This window comes from Amblyomma mixtum, chromosome 6, assembly GCF_055824585.1.
Source record: "Amblyomma mixtum isolate Tamu chromosome 6, ASM5582458v1, whole genome shotgun sequence".
NCBI lineage: Eukaryota > Metazoa > Arthropoda > Arachnida > Ixodida > Ixodidae > Amblyomma > Amblyomma mixtum.
The window spans coordinates 153,316,150-153,338,169 of NC_143017.1; the positions used below are offsets into that span (position 1 = coordinate 153,316,150).

General features: G+C 42.7%; 1 protein-coding gene across 1 annotated transcript; it reads right to left on the reverse strand.

Annotated features, from left to right (window-relative positions):
* Nucleotides 1–666: 666 nt before the first annotated feature.
* Nucleotides 667–22,020, reverse strand: LOC149340822 (transmembrane protein 145-like). The gene is made up of 14 exons (XM_089551348.1): nt 21,839–22,020; nt 20,389–20,463; nt 19,243–19,317; nt 18,227–18,412; nt 14,037–14,118; nt 12,936–13,007; nt 11,510–11,659; nt 10,549–10,721; nt 9,802–9,974; nt 9,037–9,157; nt 7,668–7,727; nt 5,984–6,184; nt 4,262–4,333; nt 667–824 (listed from the first exon to the last, which is right to left on the reverse strand). Exons 1-14 carry the CDS (start codon nt 21,938–21,940, stop codon nt 705–707), a joined length of 1,662 nt encoding a protein of 553 aa, XP_089407474.1. The 5' UTR covers nt 21,941–22,020; the 3' UTR covers nt 667–704.

Here is a 22,020-nt window from a genome sequence, read left to right on the forward strand (position 1 = left end):
CAGTCGAGTGGGCATGCCGGCGTCTCCAGGCAAAAGACCTCTCTGTGTCAGCATGGCATAAACGACCAGTCCGGTTTCAACGCGACCATCAGCCAGCTGTAAACAAGAGTGGCCCAATGTACTCCCAGCACAACACCCACTTCTTCCATTACGTCCAGATTTGTGCCCGCTTCCTGTCAACCACCATCGAACTGAAAACGCTGACCATAATCATGTCCAACATTTTCGGACAATAATATTGAAAATTGGTAAATTGTAGAACACTGTTATGAAAACATCGAAGGTGATGGTAAATTCTTTCTTTACCAGAGCAAAATCTTTTTTTTAAAGTGGCGCCATCTATCGCATCGAACAGCTAACACTGTCATAGAAAACCAATGACCAACGGTTTTAACTTCAGAAAGGACGTTAATGGAAAAATAAATCCAAGACTGCCGTCGGGTGATGTGCGGATATATTGATAGTTATAGTGAAATCTTACATTATATGAAAAAACTGCGTTCGTTAAAGGTTTCCTGCTCAAAAAAAAATGTTTTTTGTCTAGAATTGCTGGGTATGGATGCATAGTTCTTAATCACCTTTGACACAATGAGAAAAAAAAAAGCACATATCCATGTCCGAGTTTTTTTTTTTCGTTTCTGCTATATTCAGATGACGCTGGAGAAGTTGCGTACAAACCGTTTTAATACTGCCCTCACTTCCACTTATATTAAATGCTCGTGGACGACTGGAGTTGCCTCAGCAACGTTGGCGTCTTCACGTGATGGCGTCGGCAATTCTTCGGAGTCTTGTGCTGGGGGATGCGTAGCTTCTGGTGTTGAAGGCTGCGAATACGACCAAAAGGAGTGTCCATAAGGTTAACATGAATAAGAATGAGTGCACGATTGCAATTTCGAAGAAAGCACTCCGTTATTTTGTCTTAACGTACTTCGTTTCTCTGACGCATCAATGGTGCTCAAATAGGCGCGAGCACGAAACAAGCCGAACGTGGATAGACATGATGTGCAATGCTTGCTTCCAAAGTCTGTAATGGGATCAGTAAGTGAGGCAGTTCATTTGTATACGTAGCGTTGCTAATAACTAACGGCGTTCTTCGCTAAGGCCTCTTTGACAAGCGACACACTCAGCTTAGAATGAATGATTTCACTTTTACACACCAAGTATCAACTCGAAAATAATTACTTGAACGCTACTAGATCTACATGTTGCAGTAACAGTGCTATGATGAAATAAGTAAGGAACTCTGGGGAGTATAGAGGCGTTCTCTTCTGAAGAAACGACGAGAAAAGAAAGATCGAACGGTCCTAGGGAATGATTCCTTTCTTTGTTTACTTAAGCCTTAATTCTTCCTCCCAATCTCAAGGAGCGACTATTAATACGCATTTCTATCGTTACCTTGGAGATAAGCATTTCTGTGAGGAGTATATGCAAGAAGAAAATTGTTGTAAACAAAAAAGTGAACGCGTGGTCGGGTGCAGTGGCTATTTTTCGTGAATTAAAGCAGAGAAAAAAAAGCGCCAGAGTTGTGTGCATTCAGGAACGCGGAAGGAGGAAGGAACGTGGAGGACGGAAGGTGCAAGTGTGACTCCAGCAAAGGTGTCCACAGGCGCTTTGCGAAAGTTTGCCGGACAATTGAAGGAGGAATATTCCGTGGAACGAATACGATTAATCTACTTTATCGGCTTTATACCGAGCTACAAGAAACAAGAAGACGTGACAAAAGCTTTTTGTTATTCATGGACTGAAACAATGCAAGTCTCAGCACTACTAAAATACATTTGACGAGAACAACCACCTACTACACTGCATGCAGATTTCTCTCTGCGACTATAAATCAGCTACTCTATTTTTGCTTTCTGCACAGTTTCTTTTTTATTATTATTTTGCTCACTGCTTCTCTCAAGAACAATATTTACGGTTACAGTCGCGCAACTATAACTTTTGGAACACCAAATGAATTCCTTCTTATAGCGGCTACATGAATGACGCACCTCACAAAGCTTTCTTATGCACAGGACACATCGGTAATTTCAGACATCCAGTTTCAATTTTTCGTCCTGTTTGTACACTGAGTAGAACTGTATGGGTTTTATGCTAGTCTTTTTCCTCTAGAAGCAGGATCCGGCCCCTTTACAATTAGGTTGTCCCCTTTCTTGATCTTTCTCGATTGGTCCCATGGCGAATGTGCACTATTTCAGCCACCAGCAGGTTCGAAATTTATAAACTTTGGTGATGACCACTGGAAACTTAGAAGAGCAGCAAATTAGCCGTCCCTTACTCAGAAGTATATCATAATTGTCTACTTTGCATGCTGCTATATGCTTTATCAAAATTATCATTCTGCTTTTCATTCGGTTCGTGCACGTTAATTGACCATGGCATTTAGCTTAATCATCACGGATACATTTGGTGAGCAGTAGCATGGTGCAGCCTTTTTCAAAAAGATGCTGCGCAAGTGGTTAAATCGTGCAGTGAGGTACTTGTTGCATCATTGGGAGTACTAAATATTGGAGGGAGAGCGCGAAAATTCTTGTCTCCTTCAGTTGGTTAGGAAGGCTGACGATGCAAAAGGATCACCACTGAACAGCCTAGATGCAAACCCCTTGGGCTGTATACTTTTGACTCAGACTGTACCTGGCCTCAGTGCTTCGTTTCTGAGAGGCAGCAAAAATGTGTGCATTATTTAAAAAAAATTTTATGTTGTTTGTTTATGTCTTTCTAGTTTAATGACAGCAGTCATCGTTTCTTATTTGGACAGAAGCGTCTTGGACTATGGAGGTCTGCCAGTAAGGCTGTTAACTTTAGTTCGAAATAATGCCTACCTCTCTGGGTTCATACTGAAAACTGCGCAAAAAACGAAGACACAGAACGAGAAGGCACGACACGGGCGCAGTCTATCAACTCGTGTCGTGCCTTCTCGTTCTGTGTCTTCGTTTTTTGCGCAGTTTTCAGTATGAATTCCTACCAACTAGCCCAGTTTACCGTTCTTATCTCTGGGTTAATTTGGTTGACACCGACGTCTGAAGTAGTCTGTGTTTTTTTTTCTATTCTTTAATGCAATAAGAAAACTGAGCTTGCTGATAAGTACGATCTGGTTTGTTTTTAAGTGCAAGAAATTTTAGGTGGCATGGTGATGTCTGCACCGTGCTCAAACAATTTGCGGACACAGACACATAGACACGTGCCGTGCTCTTTGTGCTTCCACGGACGACAAAAACCTACCCTTGACTTTTGTGTTGAGAGCAGGTGGTTGAGCGGACAATAAAGACGAACAGCCATCGAGAAAAGGGAGATTGTAAAAGAAAGAAAAGTGGATGAGCGATGAACCCCTAAGACGTTCTAACGGGAGGCTGCAACAAAAGAAGTAGCAGTGGCTGTAGTACATTTCCCGCTGGACACGTGCGCGTCTTCGCATTCACTCAGAGAAGTCCGATTTAGTCTGAGTTGACTAGTCCGTGGGAAAAAGTGTTCCTTGTTTTCAAAGAAAGAAAACGTGCCGCAGCAAAGCTTGTTTATCGCAGTTAGGTGTAGTGATTCATTGCATCGAATGATGGCGTTTTTGTACAAAACAAAATCGCAAGATTGGTGTCCGAAATAAGCCTTGCCTTCCAGAGGTTCAGTTCGACACGTCCAGACTACGAAAGTAAGTTGTCAGGCTTGTTTGACTTCCAAACACTTTGCAGGGGCAGTCTCCCAATGCCTTTAACGTTCGATGGAAACGCTGTTATTGCGAGGAATCACAGTAATGGAAGTAGGAGTAGCCTTTAGTACCAGTACTATTAGGATTAAACATCAATGCGGATTGATGCATGATTGGACATAAGAAAAACCTGTCCCTTTAAACTCTTTAAAATTTTACTTTCGACTGAAGTATTCAGTAAAAGGGGTTTTTTTTAAATTAAACTAGAAACGACAACAATGGCTACCACTCTTCTACAACTTCCTTTAACGCATCGTGCTTAAGGGTCTTGTGCGAGTGGTCTGCCATTTGTCCATTGCACACTACAAGAGCTTAAGCGCAGTTGTCTCAGAATGATATCAGATCTTTTCAACTTTCAAAAGTTTTTATCGAACTTACCCTCACTAACCAACGTCTTCTTTATCTCACTATTTCCGAACAGCTGCACAAACATGCTGATACAAATAATGCATTACCCGCACAAGCAAACACCATGAACTTTACCATAGCTACCTGCCAGTAGAGCTTAGCTCGCACGCATTTGATGATTAAAAGTTTATTTTAAAGCAATATAATACTCACCATGCTTCCTCCTGCATGACCATTCAAGTGCTCAAGCATATGCGTCACGCTCAACTGGTTCGGGTAGTTTTTCTGCAAAAAGAGCAATATAGGGAGCACTCCTTCCATTTACATAAAAAAATGTTCAGCGCATAGCTTTCGTCTTATTTTTGTGGAATAAGTTTATTGGTGTATACTATCGCAAACCACTCACACGGTAGCAAAGAAACCTTTGTTTTTTTTTCTAGATTGGGGGATGGGATTCTCTACAGACTGCAATCGTCTTAGCAGAACGACGCCCAATGGTAATTAGTGGAGTTACGATGCTGGAAACCAGAGCTACCGTGCTTAGTGCACATTGTAAGTTCAAAAAATTGAGGGCAGACTGCACTGGATCCAAGAGACGGAAATCATGGCTCGCTTATTTATCAACATCGGATGCTCCTGGCATTATAAGTGATGACACAAAAAAGCCGGCCTGTATGTACCGGTTCTCATCCTAATCAACAGCCTGACTACGCTCACAGCAGGATAAAAGCCTATCCCGTATCTCTGCAATTAACCGTGTTCCATGCTAGCTGCGGCCACCCTATCCCTGCAAACCATACCGTTTCTACTTTATTTCAAGTTAAAAAACAAACAAACAAAATCATTACATCGGAACCCACAAAGCTATAACCAACTGTGCTGGAATTTAAAAAAAAAATGAAATAAACGGCGAAGAAAGCATCACCGTATTATCCCCGAAAGATTTAGTAATAATAATGATAAAATTAAAAAAAAAAGTAACGTAACAACCGCACTATCGATGGCACCCCACCCAAGAGTAGGAGTAATGCGCGCAGGAAGCAGAGAGGGATAAAGCCCTACCGACAACTCACAGTCGAAGAACTGCAGATTAGTCTAGTTGGTGTAGATTCATAATGGTGGTTGAACAGCGTAAACACACACAGACCAAGAAAGGGATAGGACACACACACAGTTGTAAGTTCAACGCTGGTGTATCTGTCCTGTCTCTTTCTTTGTCTGTGTGTGTTTGCGCTGTTGAACCACCATTATGAACTCACCGTCGTCTAGACTCGTATTCTCCGCAAGCTTCTTCTACCCTTCTCACTGCAACACACTGGCAGCTTTTCCGCATGCGGTCTGACTTCTGCCCCGACAGCCCCACACCTTATGCCAGTCTGCTGCTCTCTCTTTTTCAGTGCCCAGTAGCCCTCCCTTCTTGCTCTCTCCCCCTCCTCCTAACTTGAGTACTTGTCCGGCGTCAGAACAACTGGGCGGCTAGCGTGCTCTAGTTCTTAAGGCTGAGGATGTTTTCAGCACTTATGGTGTCGCTCTTTAATACACTGATTATCTCTCTCTCTTTCATCGTAATGGAGTTTCTACATTTCGCCTTCCCTCGCAATGCAACCATCGTGGAAGGGATTCGATCCCGTGACCCCGTGTTTGGCAATCGGTCCGAAAATTTACTAAATTAAACCAAAAAACCCTAGTTGTGGCTCCTTTTTTTCCTGGAGAATTTTCGAAAATCGTTCATTTGAGAGAGAAAAAAAAGAGCGTCTCGGTTCTGAAATATTTCAGAAATCTCAAGGTTTCCTTTTGGCCAAGTTTTACGCCTAATATTTTATTTAAAAACGAAATTCCCCAAATTTAACATGACTGTTCAGGGTGCTTTGTTCTGTATGATCAGTTTTTGTTGACAAAAGGTGGTTGATCTGGCACGCAACCACGGCTGCTCACCAACTGCTGCCAGTTGTTATTCTCGTGCTCAGGTCTGCCACCGCCACCAAAGAGGGTGGCGTAGTCGACCGCGGCCATAGCGGCAGCAGGGGCCGTCGGCTCCACGACGATGGACTCCGTGGGCGCGTACGCATGGTGCGGGAACCGGTCGATGTAGTTCTCAGAGATGACGCCGATCGTCGGGTGCTGCACAACGTCCACCTGCGGGGGAAAGGAACCAAATGGAGGTCGCGCCACCTCGTTGTCAGCCGATAAATAGCGGCCGAAAAATGCCTGGTACCGCTGGATTACCACTTATGATCCCCGTGCCTTTCAAACTCCAGGTTGTTGACTTCCAGGCTTGGTATCCCAAAGCACTGCTGTATTGCTTAGGAACGCCTTTTTTGTAGCTGCCAACAATGCTAGCATTTAGCATATGTTCGATTGAAATATCCCTTCCAGCAGATGCAGTAGAAGCAAAAGAGAGTTTGATAGAACAACTTTTATTTGCCCCATTTTTGTGCGCAGTTCTCAAGGCTGTAAAAACAAAAACCTCCTATTTCGGGTATTAAGAATAAGAATAAGCAGCCTATAATTCGACTTTTTCACGGACTCTTGAAGTGTAGACATACTCCTATAGCTTTTGCGCCGATGCAATAATTTCCACATTGGGACAGATCATCTTGAAGCTTGAGATTCTCACTGACTGGCGCTATCACTGAAAAACTACCATCTTCACTTTTGATATACACTCTAGCTATCTCTTTCCTTCATTTGCCCTAGTGTGGAGCAGCAGGCGAAGTTCACGTTTCCTCCAGCCGACCTTTCCTGACATTAAACTTCTCTGCGTAAAGAACGACGAACCTGTCGGATCCTGTCAAGTGATGGCACGTACATCCTCTACTAAAGTGGGTATTGAGGTCACGCATAAGGCAACTGCGCGTATCAGCATTATCATATTTTGCGTGCTATTAATTCTCATATTTCTTTCTTCGTTATTTTCTACGCCCGTCAACAGTGTGGCGAAGATAGCCAAATTTTGGATTCGAATAATAATTGTGCTATATTGAACTAATAAAGCCCAGTTTATTTGTTCTACTCATTGCCATTGCAACATTGGTATGATGGAATAAATAAATAAATAAATAAATAAATAAATAAATAAATAAATAAATAAATAAATAAATAAATAAATAAATAAATAAATAAATAAATAAATAAATAAATAAATAAATAAATAAATAAATAAATAAATAAATAAATAAATAAATAAATAAATAAATAAATAAATAAATAAATAAATACACAAATTCCATCCACAGTGACATCTTATGGGCCCGTGAACTTGGACGGCCTGGACTTAGAGGCAAGCTAACCGTTTGAAATTGAAAGATGTATATTGTATTTGAGTCTAATGTTCCAAATCGAAACTTGAACCAGGGACGAAGGACGCCGTATTGAAGGGCTCTGGATTTAATTTAGACCATCTGGTGTTCTTTGAAGTGCACATAACGTCGCGCAGTGCGTGGGACTTTCTGCATTTCGCCTCCATCGAAGAGCGACAGCCGCTGAAGAGATTCGATCCCGCGACTTTACGATCAACAGCCAAATGCTGTAGTCACTGAGACAACGTGGCGGGTGACCACTTGAAAGAAAGCCCGAGATAAGCATCAGTGGCTGATGCAGAAGACAAAGGAGCTCTTACCTGCGTCGTTCTCACGTGGAAAGGAAAATTCTTGTTCGCTTTGGATGGTCTAGTCAAGACCTGCAGAAAGAATAAAAAATAAGCAGGCAGAAGGGAACGTCACAACGGTCAGTGTTCACGGACACAATTTATAGCATATGCATTACTTATTATGGATATATCATATATCTGTACTGTATCACTCATGCGATAACGAAAATGCAGAAAAATTCAGCTTCCTGAAAAATGTCACGCAATGTATATTATATTTGAGGACAGATTTTGCAGTACTTTAGAAGCCCATTCACAAAGCCCTACGTAGGTCTCGGTTAGCGATTTGCAGACACATTCGGTATATGGCAGAGCATGCTGTGCATAACGAGCCAAAGCTGCGTATCAGCTTTGGATATCAGATATAGGATATCAGAGACGCCGTAGCGGAGGGCAGTGGACTAACCTGGATCCCGCTAGGTTCTTTGACGTGCACTGGAATTGAACAGCGCGTTGGTGGTTTTGTAATTCGCCTCTGTTGAAATGCAGCCGCCGCGGCCGGATTTGAACCTGTGCCCTTTCGCTCAGAAGCCGAACGTAGCAGCCATACTGCTTGGAGGCTTTATAAATCGATCAGTGCACTGCACACTAACGACATTAAGCAAAGACGAAAGCTGGACAAGTTGGATAACGTTCATGATGTGAAAATAGCGCACAAGGAACACAAGGGACGCAAAGGAACACAGTAGCGCTTGTCTGCGTCGTGTCCTATCCGTCCCTTATGTTCCTTGTGCGCTATTTTCACATCATGAACACTAATAACACCTGCTTTCGTTATCATAAACTTAGATATCAGGACAGGGCTAACTGGAGAGATATGGAGAAAGCCTTTTCTCTACAGTGCACATAGTCAGGCTGATGTTGGTGACTGCTAGTTATCGCGATTGAGAGGCAAAATAACATTCGTTCGAACGTCTACGTGATTCTCAGCTGCAGCTTTTATTTTCGACCATGCAGCGATGTGCATAGAAATGAAGTGGGTTCCATCAGCCATGTCTCATACGTTACACGAGGTGAGAAAAAAGAGCAATAGACTTAATCGATTTTACGCGCTAACACTTCAAGCCAATTCCAACAGCATGGGTTCTTTTAACTCCGCCGAAATCTAATCACACTGTCGTTTTCGCTTCTCACCTCCATAAAAAGAAAAGTTAAAGTCCGCGCGCTTATTACCGCTTTAGCCACTGAGGCGAGTGGCTGACGAAAAACAGTTAATTTCGTAATGACAGGACAAGCTGCATAAGGCTGAATGGCAAGAGTTAGCGTCAGAGGAGCAACGTGCTGTTCTTGTCTAAACAAGCGTGATGGATCTTGTGAGGAAGAAATTGAAGATGCTTACGAGGAACACGATGTGAGCGAACAGGATGACCATGAGCTCGACGACGTTGATGACCTTTTCACGCATCCATTTTGGCACCACAAATGCAGCAATCAGAATGATTACGGGTGCCGAGAGCAACCTGCACGGAATTTACAAGTGACTCAGGGGTGTGCTTTACGTCTTAACACCAGCGTTCAGTTTTTCCAATGGGTGCGCTCAGAATATCTTTGGTATCTTCATTCAGAACCTGGCGCGAGCTACGCGCGAAGTCTACATGCGAAGTTGAAGCAGATGAAAAGGAAGGGCGTATTATGTGCGTTAGTTTTATCTTCCTTGAAACCAGCGCTCGCTGGGAATTGCTATCTATTGAAGTCTATCTGAAATAATATTTTTCAGCATTTTTTCACGATGTACGTGTTTGAAAACCTCGCGTTTTTGTATTCATTATCTTTTCTCGTTCGTAAACCGTAGGACAAAAGAGCAGGTAAGGTGAAAAGTTCTGAAAATTATGCAGCTCACGCACCTTGCTGCACTATAATCTATTGAGAAAATTAATCACAAGGGCGGCGATGACAATTGTTCATTAATTATCCTTCCAGAGGAAAAGAATACAGGTCAGCGAATTACGATTTAGGTGATTTAAATGGGCCACTAACATTATATATTCTAATATCCCAGAAGCAAAATGACTCCCCACTGAATATATTATGCTTTAAAATGACCCTGAGGAGCTGAACACCATCGGTGGTAATTTATGTTCTGAGAGTACAGAGGGGCACTGACCAGATGGTGTAGAGGAGGAACAGGCGCGTGTAGAAGGCCGTCTTCTCCGGGTAATGAAGCAGCGTGAACACGGTGGCATACACGAACCAGCCCCAGCCGACAAGGCGCAATGCAACGATGCCGTAACCCGCTGGGCTCTCGTACAGGTAAAGTACTTCTCCAGGGTCGAAATACTGCGAGGACATCAGACAAGAAGCACAGCAGTGGGTCCATTAAGTAGACACGTCTTAGGCGTCTTCAAAACAAAATTTGCTCGGCGCCTGAAAACATTGGCGCTTCGGCTTTCCACCAAGGGCAACACATACAAGCGAACAATGTTGAATGTTATTCAAAGAGGCTAAGCTCTACCGAGAAGCCTGTGTATATGCATAGGCTGGCACGTATGCTAGAAAGAAGGTCGCCACACCACTACCAGCGCACTCACGAGCTGACCAGGTGGCGAGATGCTATCTGACTTGCGACTGCACGACCATGCTGGACATGTCCGCAGGATCCTAACATCAGATTGAAATACGTATGCAATAAAGAAGAATGGGGTTGTCTGCAGGAAAGCATAGAGACACAGACAGCCCAAGCTATCCCAAGTGTAGCTCTCTGACGAAGCACTACTTTACCTCGCAGCCGAAGAACGGAATAATTTTTTGTTGCATTCTCAGGCCTGCTGCCAGATGTTTGTATCAAAAATAAAAACACGAAATGCAATTCGAGCAAACAAGATTGCAGTTTTTTCTCAGTCGAGCCCCTCACCTGTCGTTCGTAGATGAACAGTGCCGTATACACGACAACGTATAGCGTCATGAAAGTTCCAATTTTGGCTGACGTGCTTGGCTTGAGTCTTCCTCGGGTCACTGTGTAGCCTTTGGCCACCAGAATCAATAGCAGGAGAAACACTAGTGTGCTCACTGACGACAGTACTCTGCCTGGAAGGGTAAGAAGCCACAGTTGAGCTCTTCGAGTGAAAGGAGAGGAAAAGACTGACGCATTTCCAAACGGCCGCATGAACAAAACGTACGCTGTAATTTAGCGTCAATGCTGCGAATTGCGTCTGATGGCGCTTACTTAGAAATAAAGACAGCAGCGCAAAAAGGGAACAACGGACGATGGGTAGACAAGGACGGGCGCTGACCTTTCAACATCCTCACAATAGAAGTTTTTGGACTGGAATACATTCACTTTTGAAAGCGCGACTAATTTCCGCCGTCTCCTGTGGCGTGCAGCGGATGTAAATTTATGCTCGAAACAGCCACAAGTACACCAACATCGAGTTTAAAAAAGTGCATTATCTATAAACTTTTAAGAATTCGTTACGATGCTTCGGGTTCAAGTAGCATGTGGGACTACGAACAGGCGGCGCCTCCTTTTATTCGTGCCTAAATCTCTTTTCACGCACCAAGAAAATTGCAAATATACGATTGTTTATTACAGATAACACCGAGCATGAAAAAGATTGGTTGTTTGTAGCTTGCCTGAAAAATATTTACAGGTTAATCTGATGAAAATTCTTGCTTAGGTTCGATCTGAAGACAGATAAACGAGTAAAAAAGAGCCCGTCACTACAAGCACCCAACAATTTCAAAGATAACGAAAGTACTGAGGCCGGCTGGGCCGGCCGACAGGGGGGGGGGGGGGGGGGGGGGGGCGAAAAAATATATATGAAATACTTCACGCAGTCAGGCCAAATTTGCACCCGTTTTCCAATAAGACGCACCCAAAAGCTTCAGCTGTGCCATTCCTATGCCGTCATCCGCGTACATGGCGTAATAGGTGACCAAGCACAGAAGACCCAGCAGTTGGCAGAGCACAGACACCATGAACATTTTGTACGTAGTGTGCAGATAGCTGCGTGAGAACAGCACACCTGAGGAGCAACGAGAAAATCGTTAGAAACACGCAGAAATTAATTTTGTGATGTGTGCCGGTGGGGACGTAACGCTGTGATTAGAGCTTTGTGGTTTAAAGCGAGAGGTGCTTCGATAGTAAAATACAACTTAAAAAAAAAAACAGCAGTAGTTAACGCTGGGCCACGGCTCGCGGCGTCCTGTGTTAGTCCCCCTATGCTTTCCTTGTTTTCGATGCATGTTTGCTTCCTTAATAGGCCCCATAAATGCGCGTATTATTCTTCAATATTTGAGGTCGACTCAGTTCATAAATTCTTATTCCGCAAATACACGCGCAGCGATCGTTTTGCCTGTTATTTCTAGCAAGTAGGCATATAATTGACAATGGCACTTGAATGATCGAAGCGTGCGGCGTGGGGGTAGACGTGGCCACAGTGTGGTACTGAAAATTTGGAATCGGATGAAAACAAAGCGAAAATTCTGAAAAGAATATGCCATTGTGGAGGTATCTTGAAAGCGGCTGTATATACAGCTCGACGCTCTTTTACACTGCGACATCAAATATGATATGAATACTACCACATCAAAGAGTGCGGCTGATTGCATTGGATGCGGCGTAGATTTTTCTGTTATGTGCTATCTGTGTAATAGCAGTCCCGGACAACCTTTTGGCCGAAAGCCAATTATTTATAGTACTCACAAGTATCCAGTTATTGAATAGTGACAATATCTTTTTCTGAACTTTAGGCGGGGTGCTTTATTTTAGGTAAACTCTCTTTTTACCCGAGAGCTACTTTTCGCAAATGTACGTACTGCATTACCACTGCATAAATCTCAACTAAGGAACCGAGCGAAGTCCAGCGGATAGCCTCAACCCACATCAGAAAGGCGTCCACGCTTAATTGTTGCTGATCTAATTTCTAGAAATGTACTTTAGCTCCTTTTATTCATTGTGTGTCGAAGCCAGCCTTTTCCTAACGATGAGGCCGAAACCCCTTATGATTTATAGACTAGAGAAAGCTGATCGGTATCACTGAACGTAATGCCATCGCTGCCAGCCCACACAGCTGTAAAGATGCAGCGATGACAATGAATTACTGTTTTCGCTTTCTGAATACATGAGCAGGCCTGGAAGCTCTTGAATAAACATGAAAGGGCTACTAGTTCGAGTAATAATAAAAATTGAAAATAGTTATCGAGGAAAAAGAAAACATGCAAGATATCTTCGCTAAACGCTTTGAAAGCTGAGGCTCTTTCAGCGAGCTGGAAAGTGGGAAAAATATTTAATATGCTTACATGCACCATAACAGCTGGCAACGAATAGAATTGTGTAGAGGAAAAATGCAGCAATATCCGTGTGGAGGATATCTGAAACAGACATGTGTGATATCATTTAGAGTTAGTAGTCCAGGCACTGTGTTCTAATGTACGTCACATCCGCGCCTGCTACTGGTACTATAACTCGAAAATTCTAACGGGTAGAAAGCTTCGCTCTTGGGAGTTGTTGGGCAGTACCATCTTTTTAGCAAGGCAGAAGCAGTCACACTGGGATTTCTTACGCATACATGCATACATACATACATACATACATACATACATACATACATGCATACATACATACATACATACATACATACATACATACATACATACATACATACATACATACATACATACATACATACATACATACATACATACATACATACATACATACATACATACATACATACATACATACATACATACATACATACATACATACATACATACATACATACATACATACATGCATGCATGCATGCATGCATGCATGCATACATACATACATACATACATACATACATACATACATACATACATACATACATACATGTTTGCGTGCGTACTCGCATACAGATATACATACATACAGGTGCGGACTTAAGTAAATGGAGCACGCTATTCCGGTCTAATTGCAATCATGCCTCCCCTATCGGGCATAATGGAACAGTATTTGTCCATGAGAAAGCGCACTAACTTCTGCTACGAGCCTGCACATACACAGCTGTCATTTTTAATTAGGCAGCGCATGAAGAAAATGTTAGAAGGCAACAGAGAGTGCTCTGTTTACTTATGCCCGCGCCTCAACGTATGTACATACATCATGAAATTCCTTTTGAATACATGACCATGCACACCCACCAGTGAGAGCCGTTTAATTAAACTCCAGAAAACACACTTGTAAAGCAGTTGAAAGTAAACTAGGGTACGCAAAACAAGTGCGCGGAAGCTGATAAACTTTCTGCCACAATGCTTGGAAGCGCTTTTTTAACGACGTGTGTAACTTGGAGTATTTGCGTTTTACGTGATTTGGTCACACCTGATGGATAGAAACTGTGGTCTCGATGTACGTACAGAATTCATCCGCTGAGAAGTGTTTGTACCAGAAGCTGCTGTTGTCATTGTAGAGCTTTAGAGTGTACTCGAGGTAGAGACCCTATAGAATGAAGAAGAAAAAGAGATTTTGGATCAGACAGCGTTCTTTGGTTGAAATTACTGTTCACAAAACTTCTCCCAAAGCCTCATAGCTTTGCAGTTATTTGCACATTGATGGACGCGATGGACGCGATTTATTGATTAAATCCAGATTTATTTTGTAAGCTGAACTAAAGACACTTCGATAACTAGCCGGGCCTGGAAACGGTTCAAAATTATTTAGGTCTTTTTCTTTAGCGCATAAGAAAGTGAGGTACAAGTGGCTGTGGGGGCAACTATTACTTCTCCATGAGAAAGTTTTCATTAAAGGATTATTGCATTTAAGGATGTGGCAATGGACGATGGGTTAGCATGGCCGACAGCCTGCACCACAGTTGGCTGAGGTGCAGGTGTTTAACCGACATCTCTTCGGTCGTTGGTTCGAAACTTGTCTACGGGCTTATTTCTTCGTCTCATTTCCTGTCTGCAAAATCACCTTTGCAATTAACTCGCAAGATCTGACGTTTTGTGTTTTTCGGAGTACATTATGTAAACAACTGTTTCTCTAGATATTAACAAGTATTATAACATGTATAAAAACTAAAATATTACAACATGTTTACCGTCAAGTCCGAAGCTTACATTTGGTTTATGAGGTATGTAATAGTTCAGGGCTGTGATTAAATTTTACCGCTTAGTGTTGAATTTCCGTGCACCGAAATCTAATCAAACAAGCGTTTTTGCATTTCGTCTCCATCGAAACGCTGACCTCATGTCTGAGAAACCAACCGGTGACTTCGTAATCTATAGCACAATGACCAAGCCGCCTGGCCATCGCGGTAGTTTATGCTTCAAAAACCAGTCCCGGCGTAGACACATTGCCTCAGAACCACACTTGGTGTGACTCATCATAGGAACCGCCCACACAAAGGACTACCCTTCGGCTGCAGTATCTGGGTGCTGAATCATGTTATGCTAGTTTTGAAAACAGACTTCGGGATTCAAAACAGCTTACCACCCTATGATGCGCGTATAATTGTCTGTTGTTTTCGACCCAAATAATAAATGTTCCTCATAGACAAAGGAGAATGTTGAACTGTTTTCGTAGTCTTTTTTCTTCCTGCAAGCCCAACGAGAAATTACAAACTATACGTCGACAGTCGCGTAAACACCGGGTAATACCTCATGTGGCTCATTGCCCTTGAAATGGAAGTAGAGTTTATTAGCCGAGGACCTTAAAGGAGAAGCTACTTCTTTTCTCAGCAAGTAGAGGTCTTTATCACCAGGCACACTCGATCACCACATTCGCTTCACGAGAAATTGAGGTCACGCTGGTCTTTCAATAATGAAAATCACGAAGCATGAGCAAATTTCTTGAAAAATAAAACAGTTTAGCTATGGCCTGGAGCACCGTTACAAAGCTCGCTGAGCCTCCACGAATAAAAAAACACTGCTCACCTGCAGTCGCAGCTATGGTTTAAAAATTCAAAAAATTTCGGCCCTCTCGTGTCGTCTGGGAAACAACGGCTGCCAGAACGGCAAGTCTATAATGCAGTCTGGACCGTAGCGAGAAACCAAGGTCATGCATGCGTGAAGCGGCCCACATTTCGCTGCCAATAGGGTCGCTCAATACGAATCAATACCGGGCGGCCTTCCCTTTTTAACGGATTGGCGCCCCGACTTACCGCGAGGGCCATTCGATTGTGTGTGCGCACGCGCGTCTGCTTCGACTGTGCCCTCAACCCGTACTGCGAGCAATTTGTACGCATGCGACAAATAAAAGGGTGATCGAAGGAGTTAGTTTTGGGTGTAACCTTGCTGAGAAGCCTTCAGTGTATTACTCACGCAAAAATCTCGTTTGGCCTCACAAAGATGCATACTTAAGATGTTTTCAGCAAATGTCTCCTTGTGTTATTCATATATATTGAAGTGTAATCGATCGAAGACTTGTGCAGAATGGCTAGACCGAACAAAAAAAGTGCATCGAATAAATCAAGAAAAAAGTTCGTCAAAGAGAGCGAGGAGGAATAATATCTCTATTTCCATTTTTGTCTGCTTTTTTTAAAAAGAAATTTATGTTTTAGGGAACTCAGTGCTAGAAACCAAAATGCACTACCTTTCTACGGTTCTCCTATAAGTACCTTACCTATATTTCAGAGGAGTCAAAGTTCTAACCCTTGCAGGCGCCATATTGTGGTTCCATAGAAAAGAAATATTTAATATTTATTAAATTTAGGCCTCAAGAAAGTTAATTTATTAGCTTTCCAGCGCAGAGTTCCAGGGTTTCATAATTTACAGGGATGTGCAAAATTTTGCGCAAAGTCTCACGTTTGATTAACTTAGCAAAATAGAAAAGCCAGGAATTGTCACGAAAACACCCGAAAAATCACGGAATCAATTTCTTTTTCAAGGATGTAAATTTTAATTGAAATTGTGCAAAAAAAATTATGTTATTACTGGTGGCAAAACTTCTGTGTACAAAAATGGTGGACGACATGCTACCTCGCTCACTGTTCCACGAGATATTTTTTAGTGCACTCGTTATACGGAGCGACAACAAGGATCCTAGATTCACCTGAAACTATGAAATCACTGCAAGGTGCAAAACACACTGAAAAAAAAAAGCTGCGAGTTCACTTTGTACACAGCTGTGTACAAAGCGTCACGAAAGGTTAAGGGCAACGCTGTAATTTGCGTCCTCCCTCCTCCGAAAGAAAGGCTGGGTGGAAGGTATTTGGTAAAAAAATGTTTGAATTAGTACAATACAATTAGTCGCGGTCCAACAAAACTGCTCCAAAGTATGCGCGCCTTTGTAACTGCTACGTTCCTATAAAAAAAAAATAAATAAAACGACTTTACTTTCGTAAACTGATCGCGCTAAAAGTTTCTAATATTTAAAAAAAAACTGATGCTTTACCGCTGTTTTCGTTTTGCTCAAATAGCGAAGGAATACATAACGTTTTTCATGCTGCTGCCGCATCTTTTAGTCCCGGATCCTCCTTTTTAAGAAAATAATTCAACTACAACCATTAATTTGATGTACCCGGCCTTCATAGTGACGTCACAGATAGTTGGCTGCTTAGAATAACCCCAAAACGCCTGCAAAGACCGTTGTTGACATTGGAAAAGAAGCCAAGCACGTTTTTTCTACGCCTTGTCGACCTTTTAACTCGGTCCCGGACTCTGTTTATCTGTGTTTTGCATACTTGACGCAAGATTGTGACATTGACGAAATAGGGCAGGCACACGGAAGATGACAGAAGCCCCCAGGTAGTCAGCGCCTTCCTTTGTTTGTATGGTTCTTGCAATAGCATAGAGTCTACATAGCATAGAGTTTGCAATAACATTAGAGTCTACGTCCCGTGAAATGCCGGCGTGTAATGAAATTCTGATTGGTCGAGAGATGCCACGTGACTTTGTGACGTAATCTCAACGCAGTCACCGTGGAAAATGGGAGTTAAATTAACGACTGCTAGAGAAGTGCCGCGTGACATGACAACGTCGTCACAACCTGCACTAGGAAGAAAGAAGAGAAGCATACAAGAGGAGGCAAAAAAAACAAAAAAAGAACAAGAAAAAGAGGAGGAAAGCTCGGTTAGGACCGTTTAGAACTGGAACCTAATTGAATGCCGACGACTGTCAGGAGCAACCCCGAAACGGACAAAAAATGACACATAAACACAACTGTACCAACAAAGGGGATCTCTAATGATTTCGCAATCTACTAGTAACTAAGGTGCGTTATGTGTCGCTGCTAAGTTTTTTGTCATCTCTGTGTGCTGTTCCGCAATTGTCGAATAATTCTTCGAAGCGGCCAGTTTAATCATGTAAAGAATAACTCCGTGCCACAAGATACTTCCAGTTTTAGGCCTATGCTAAAGTTAAATCCTACACCTATAATTTGGCTCGCTATCCTGTTCTTTTCACGGGTTTTCTTCAGCTATGTTAAACCTTTGGGTCACCTAGTTTGTACCTGTCTAAGAAGCTAGGTATCCCGCTTCTCAAACGCGACAGCTCAGAATGCACGGCATGACACTACGAAGAGCAGAAAATTTTTTGGAATTTTCTATTGATAGCGCAGAACATTCAGTCTTATGCTAGTGCTAGTTTCATAACGTCCGTCGATTCACCTTGGTGGCGTTGCAGTTGCTGATCGCGATGAACCACCACCGCTCCCTGGCCGACCTGAAGTGCCGCTTTGCTGTGCACCGGTAGGCTCCCTCCACGATGTAGCACTCAGCCGGATCATAGCGGTCGGTCAGGTTGACGATCTGGCCGTGAGCAGGGTTGAGGACTGCCTCCTTTTGCGCGCAGGTCTGCAGTCATCGAGAGGCCACGAACTTCGCATTTGGATTTTCGCAAAGTTCCTAGTGGCCGATAGACACAGCTCTATCGGTCTTCATATTCTCGAAGACACAAATCGTAAAATTCATAACGGCAATTAGCTTTAGCGCTCTTCACGAAGAACGCGGCTTATTGTGTGAGCATGGGTCTTTATAGCCCGCCCTCTAGCCTCTGCTGCCTCCACACATGCAGGCCAGCCTAACTCACGGAAAAGGCTCATATCTACCTGCATCCTGTCTGTATCTCTCCTTGGCCAAAGCCCAAGACAAAATGGCTGTTTCCGAGGCTTAGACATGTTACGTATGCCTAGCTGCAGGTTACGATGAAGTTAATTTCGGCTGTTTTTTGTGTTAATTAGTTTTCAAACGAGAAAATCGGGCACCATACAGTCCAGTATGCTCCACCAGTTGATAGAGATATTTCAGTACGAGGTAATTCATAAATAAAGTAAAAAAGACAGCAATCATTGCTTCAGGATTATTCCAAGCGTGTACTCCTAGGCTGAATATTATGATTTGACGGTTGCAGTTCTTTTGCATGAAAATTGCATTGTATTTCTTTTTTCTGTCAGTTACGATCATTATTCAACGTTAACAATGGTGGCTAATGACAACGATATGAAAAGGCAGTGTTATCGTCTCTAGAGTTGGTTGTGAGGAATCGAGATTGATATTTTAAAAAAAACATGTACAATAGGTTTGTTGCCGAAATGAGCAAGATTTCATTTCGAATCTGCGAGGAAGAGGAAAGGATTAAATCGGAACGAAAAATTTTGTCATTAGAGACAGTGATTAGGCCCCACCTTAGGTTTCTTGTAAACTGCAGGCCATTGGTGTTTTTCATCAAAATAAAGAAGAAGGTTCTGTGGACCATATTCCTGTAAATAAAAAAAAGCAACTTCACTTGGCTGTGCAAGCCAGGCCGAGACCAGCGTGAAAGAATGCGATATTCCAGGAAGGATTGTATCGAATGCTCCTGTGACACCCGACAATCGCACTTCGAACTCTCTGCTGTGGGATAAGAAGCACTGTATACCGTTTCACTGCCACCACGGACGCCGTAAACCCTTCGGCATATTATCTGATAAATTGTTTTTGAATGCTACTAATTCTACAAATGAAGCATTTTCTGAGAATAGCTTTAAGTGCCCCATTAACTGCATACAAAAAACTATGTCGGCATATTTTCTGCCTTCAGAAATTCGCCTCCATTGTGTGACAGTTTCAAACGTTTGTTATCCAATAATTCAAAACTCCTTATTTTTTTACAGCTTAGTTCGTCAGTATATTTTAAAACAAGGTTGCACATGCACGTTAGACATGTTGCAGACTTCAGCTGCCACCTGCGTGTACATTAGGACGCGGACAATCATGTGCGCTTTCATTGTATAGTGCTTTATGGGGATGGCTGAACTATCTTAGTTGTGGATCCACTGCCTGAACTAACTGGGTGGAGAGTTGGAGCACAGAATCGGATACCAGGTAAGAAAAGGGACTCCAAGGAAATACAGAGCTCTTCATTGAAAAGCAAACGAGTCTATACCAGATATTATCCGTCTGGCTTTTGCCGCGTGAGATACTCGTATATAGTTGGCTGATGGTGGCATTCGAACCAATGTTCCAGTGTTATTTCTAGGAAAAGCAGATTGCTTGAAGTCCTAATGCAAAACAGATCGACATAGACGATTCGGCGGAGTGATAGATGTGTATATAGTAAAGCGGCCAAATGAACAAGCAATGGGTTCTTGCCGCAACTCCTGTGCGAGATAGACGACAAGTACGTATCTTTTTTCTTAATTGCTGTGGAGCCGACAGATTCAATGATAGATTGTGTACTGAGTGCAAATTGCAGAACGAATGAAGATAGGCAGTTTACCAGAGAAGGCAGGCAGTTTGCATTTGATACAACCACGAAACGTAAAAAGATTTGCGGTTTTTGTTTAACTTACCACAGGATACTCGAGCTCATAAATGAAATGGCCTAGTTTTGAAAGAAAGCAGAACCTTGTCAGAAAGGCCCAATTCTGTGAAAAGAGGTGTTAGACAGGTCAGTTAGAGCTCGGACATTGGTCGAAAACTAGAAAGCTTGTGAACGAGCTCTACTGCTGAACAAGTTGAAATTCAACTCGAGTTTACGAAGCCTTAGCTTCCTTCCTTCCTGCGCAACATCTATGACTGAAAACGCAAAGCAAATTTCAGATAAATGATATGTTAATGCATAATGGTGCAGCGAAGATGTCTAGAAAAACTCTCGTAGGACAATGTTGAAGAACTTGCTACTTTATGCCTGTTTTATTCAAATAAGACTCTATGTAAAGAATACAGACAGCGCTTGTGGTTATTTTAGGCACAACAAAACAATGATTGCAAGAAAAATTCGTAGATTATCAGAGAGCGACATTTTACAACACTTATGAGAATTCCAAGATTTCCAAAGGTTTCTGTAAAGATGTATGCCTGTCTCCACGCACTACTGCAGAACATGCATCAAAGTGAGAATAATGTACAAGAAGGCGAAAACGTTGTAATTATGTTTTTAAGCACAGAATTAAGCATTTCAAAACCAGCTGGTGTCTAAAAAAACTTGAAGTGGGGCCGGTTACTCTTCTTTCCTTACATGCCGATCAAGTAACACTTGTTGCTGGGCTAGTTGGTGCATTATTCTTCGTACAAAAGCTAGCGCAAAACACGACACACACAAGAAAGGTAGACAGGACAACGCGCTACTGACAACTGATCCTTTATTGGAAAGAAACACGTAATATATAGGTACACCGATAGGTACACCGAATATATAGGTACGCCGATCAACAAAGAGGCTTATGTAAAGAGCATGTACGAAGAGGATTTGTGACGAGGGCAGCGTAAATAACAACGGGAAAATAATGAGAAGTTACGAGCGCTGCAATAATACATATTTTAGTAATCAACAATCAGTTACACACGCATTGGTCAGAAGGCCTTTGGTCGAGCAGAGGCACAAAATAAAAATTTTATCGCTGAGAATACCAATGCGTATTGTATCAGAAACAACGAGAGCTCCTGCTTCCTATTAGATGACCGTATTTCCGACAGCCTTTCTCGATGCCATTCAGGGAAACATTTGTTAGAGGTAGAGGGATTCTATAGTTAGGGCTGCATGTTCGAAATTCCTCACATTGAGATAAAACAAATATTTTATATGCTTGATCGAGTCCACTCGCGACTTCTGCCCCGCAATGCCAGAAAGCGACGTTTGTACATCGGTTCAGTGTACCTCACACGTACATTGTTTTATGTTGAATCCTTTTTTTATGTTAATGGCGCCGCAAGAAAGAAGAAAGCGTCAACACTACGGTAGAAAAGGTAAACATTACGAGAAGCACTGAGAAAACAGTAAACAAGTCAGGTTCAGCTCACCTCCGGGGTTTTGAGAACTCCTTGCACGATTTTGCATTGACAGGGAGTCGCGAGGAACAGAAGTAGGGGGATTCCCTTTTGCACAATGCCGGCACCGACCATGGCAGGCGTAATACCCCGCTGCGGCGAACATAAGCCCGCCAGGGGTCGAGCGACCGCGGCTGGGGGTTTCCGCGGACGGA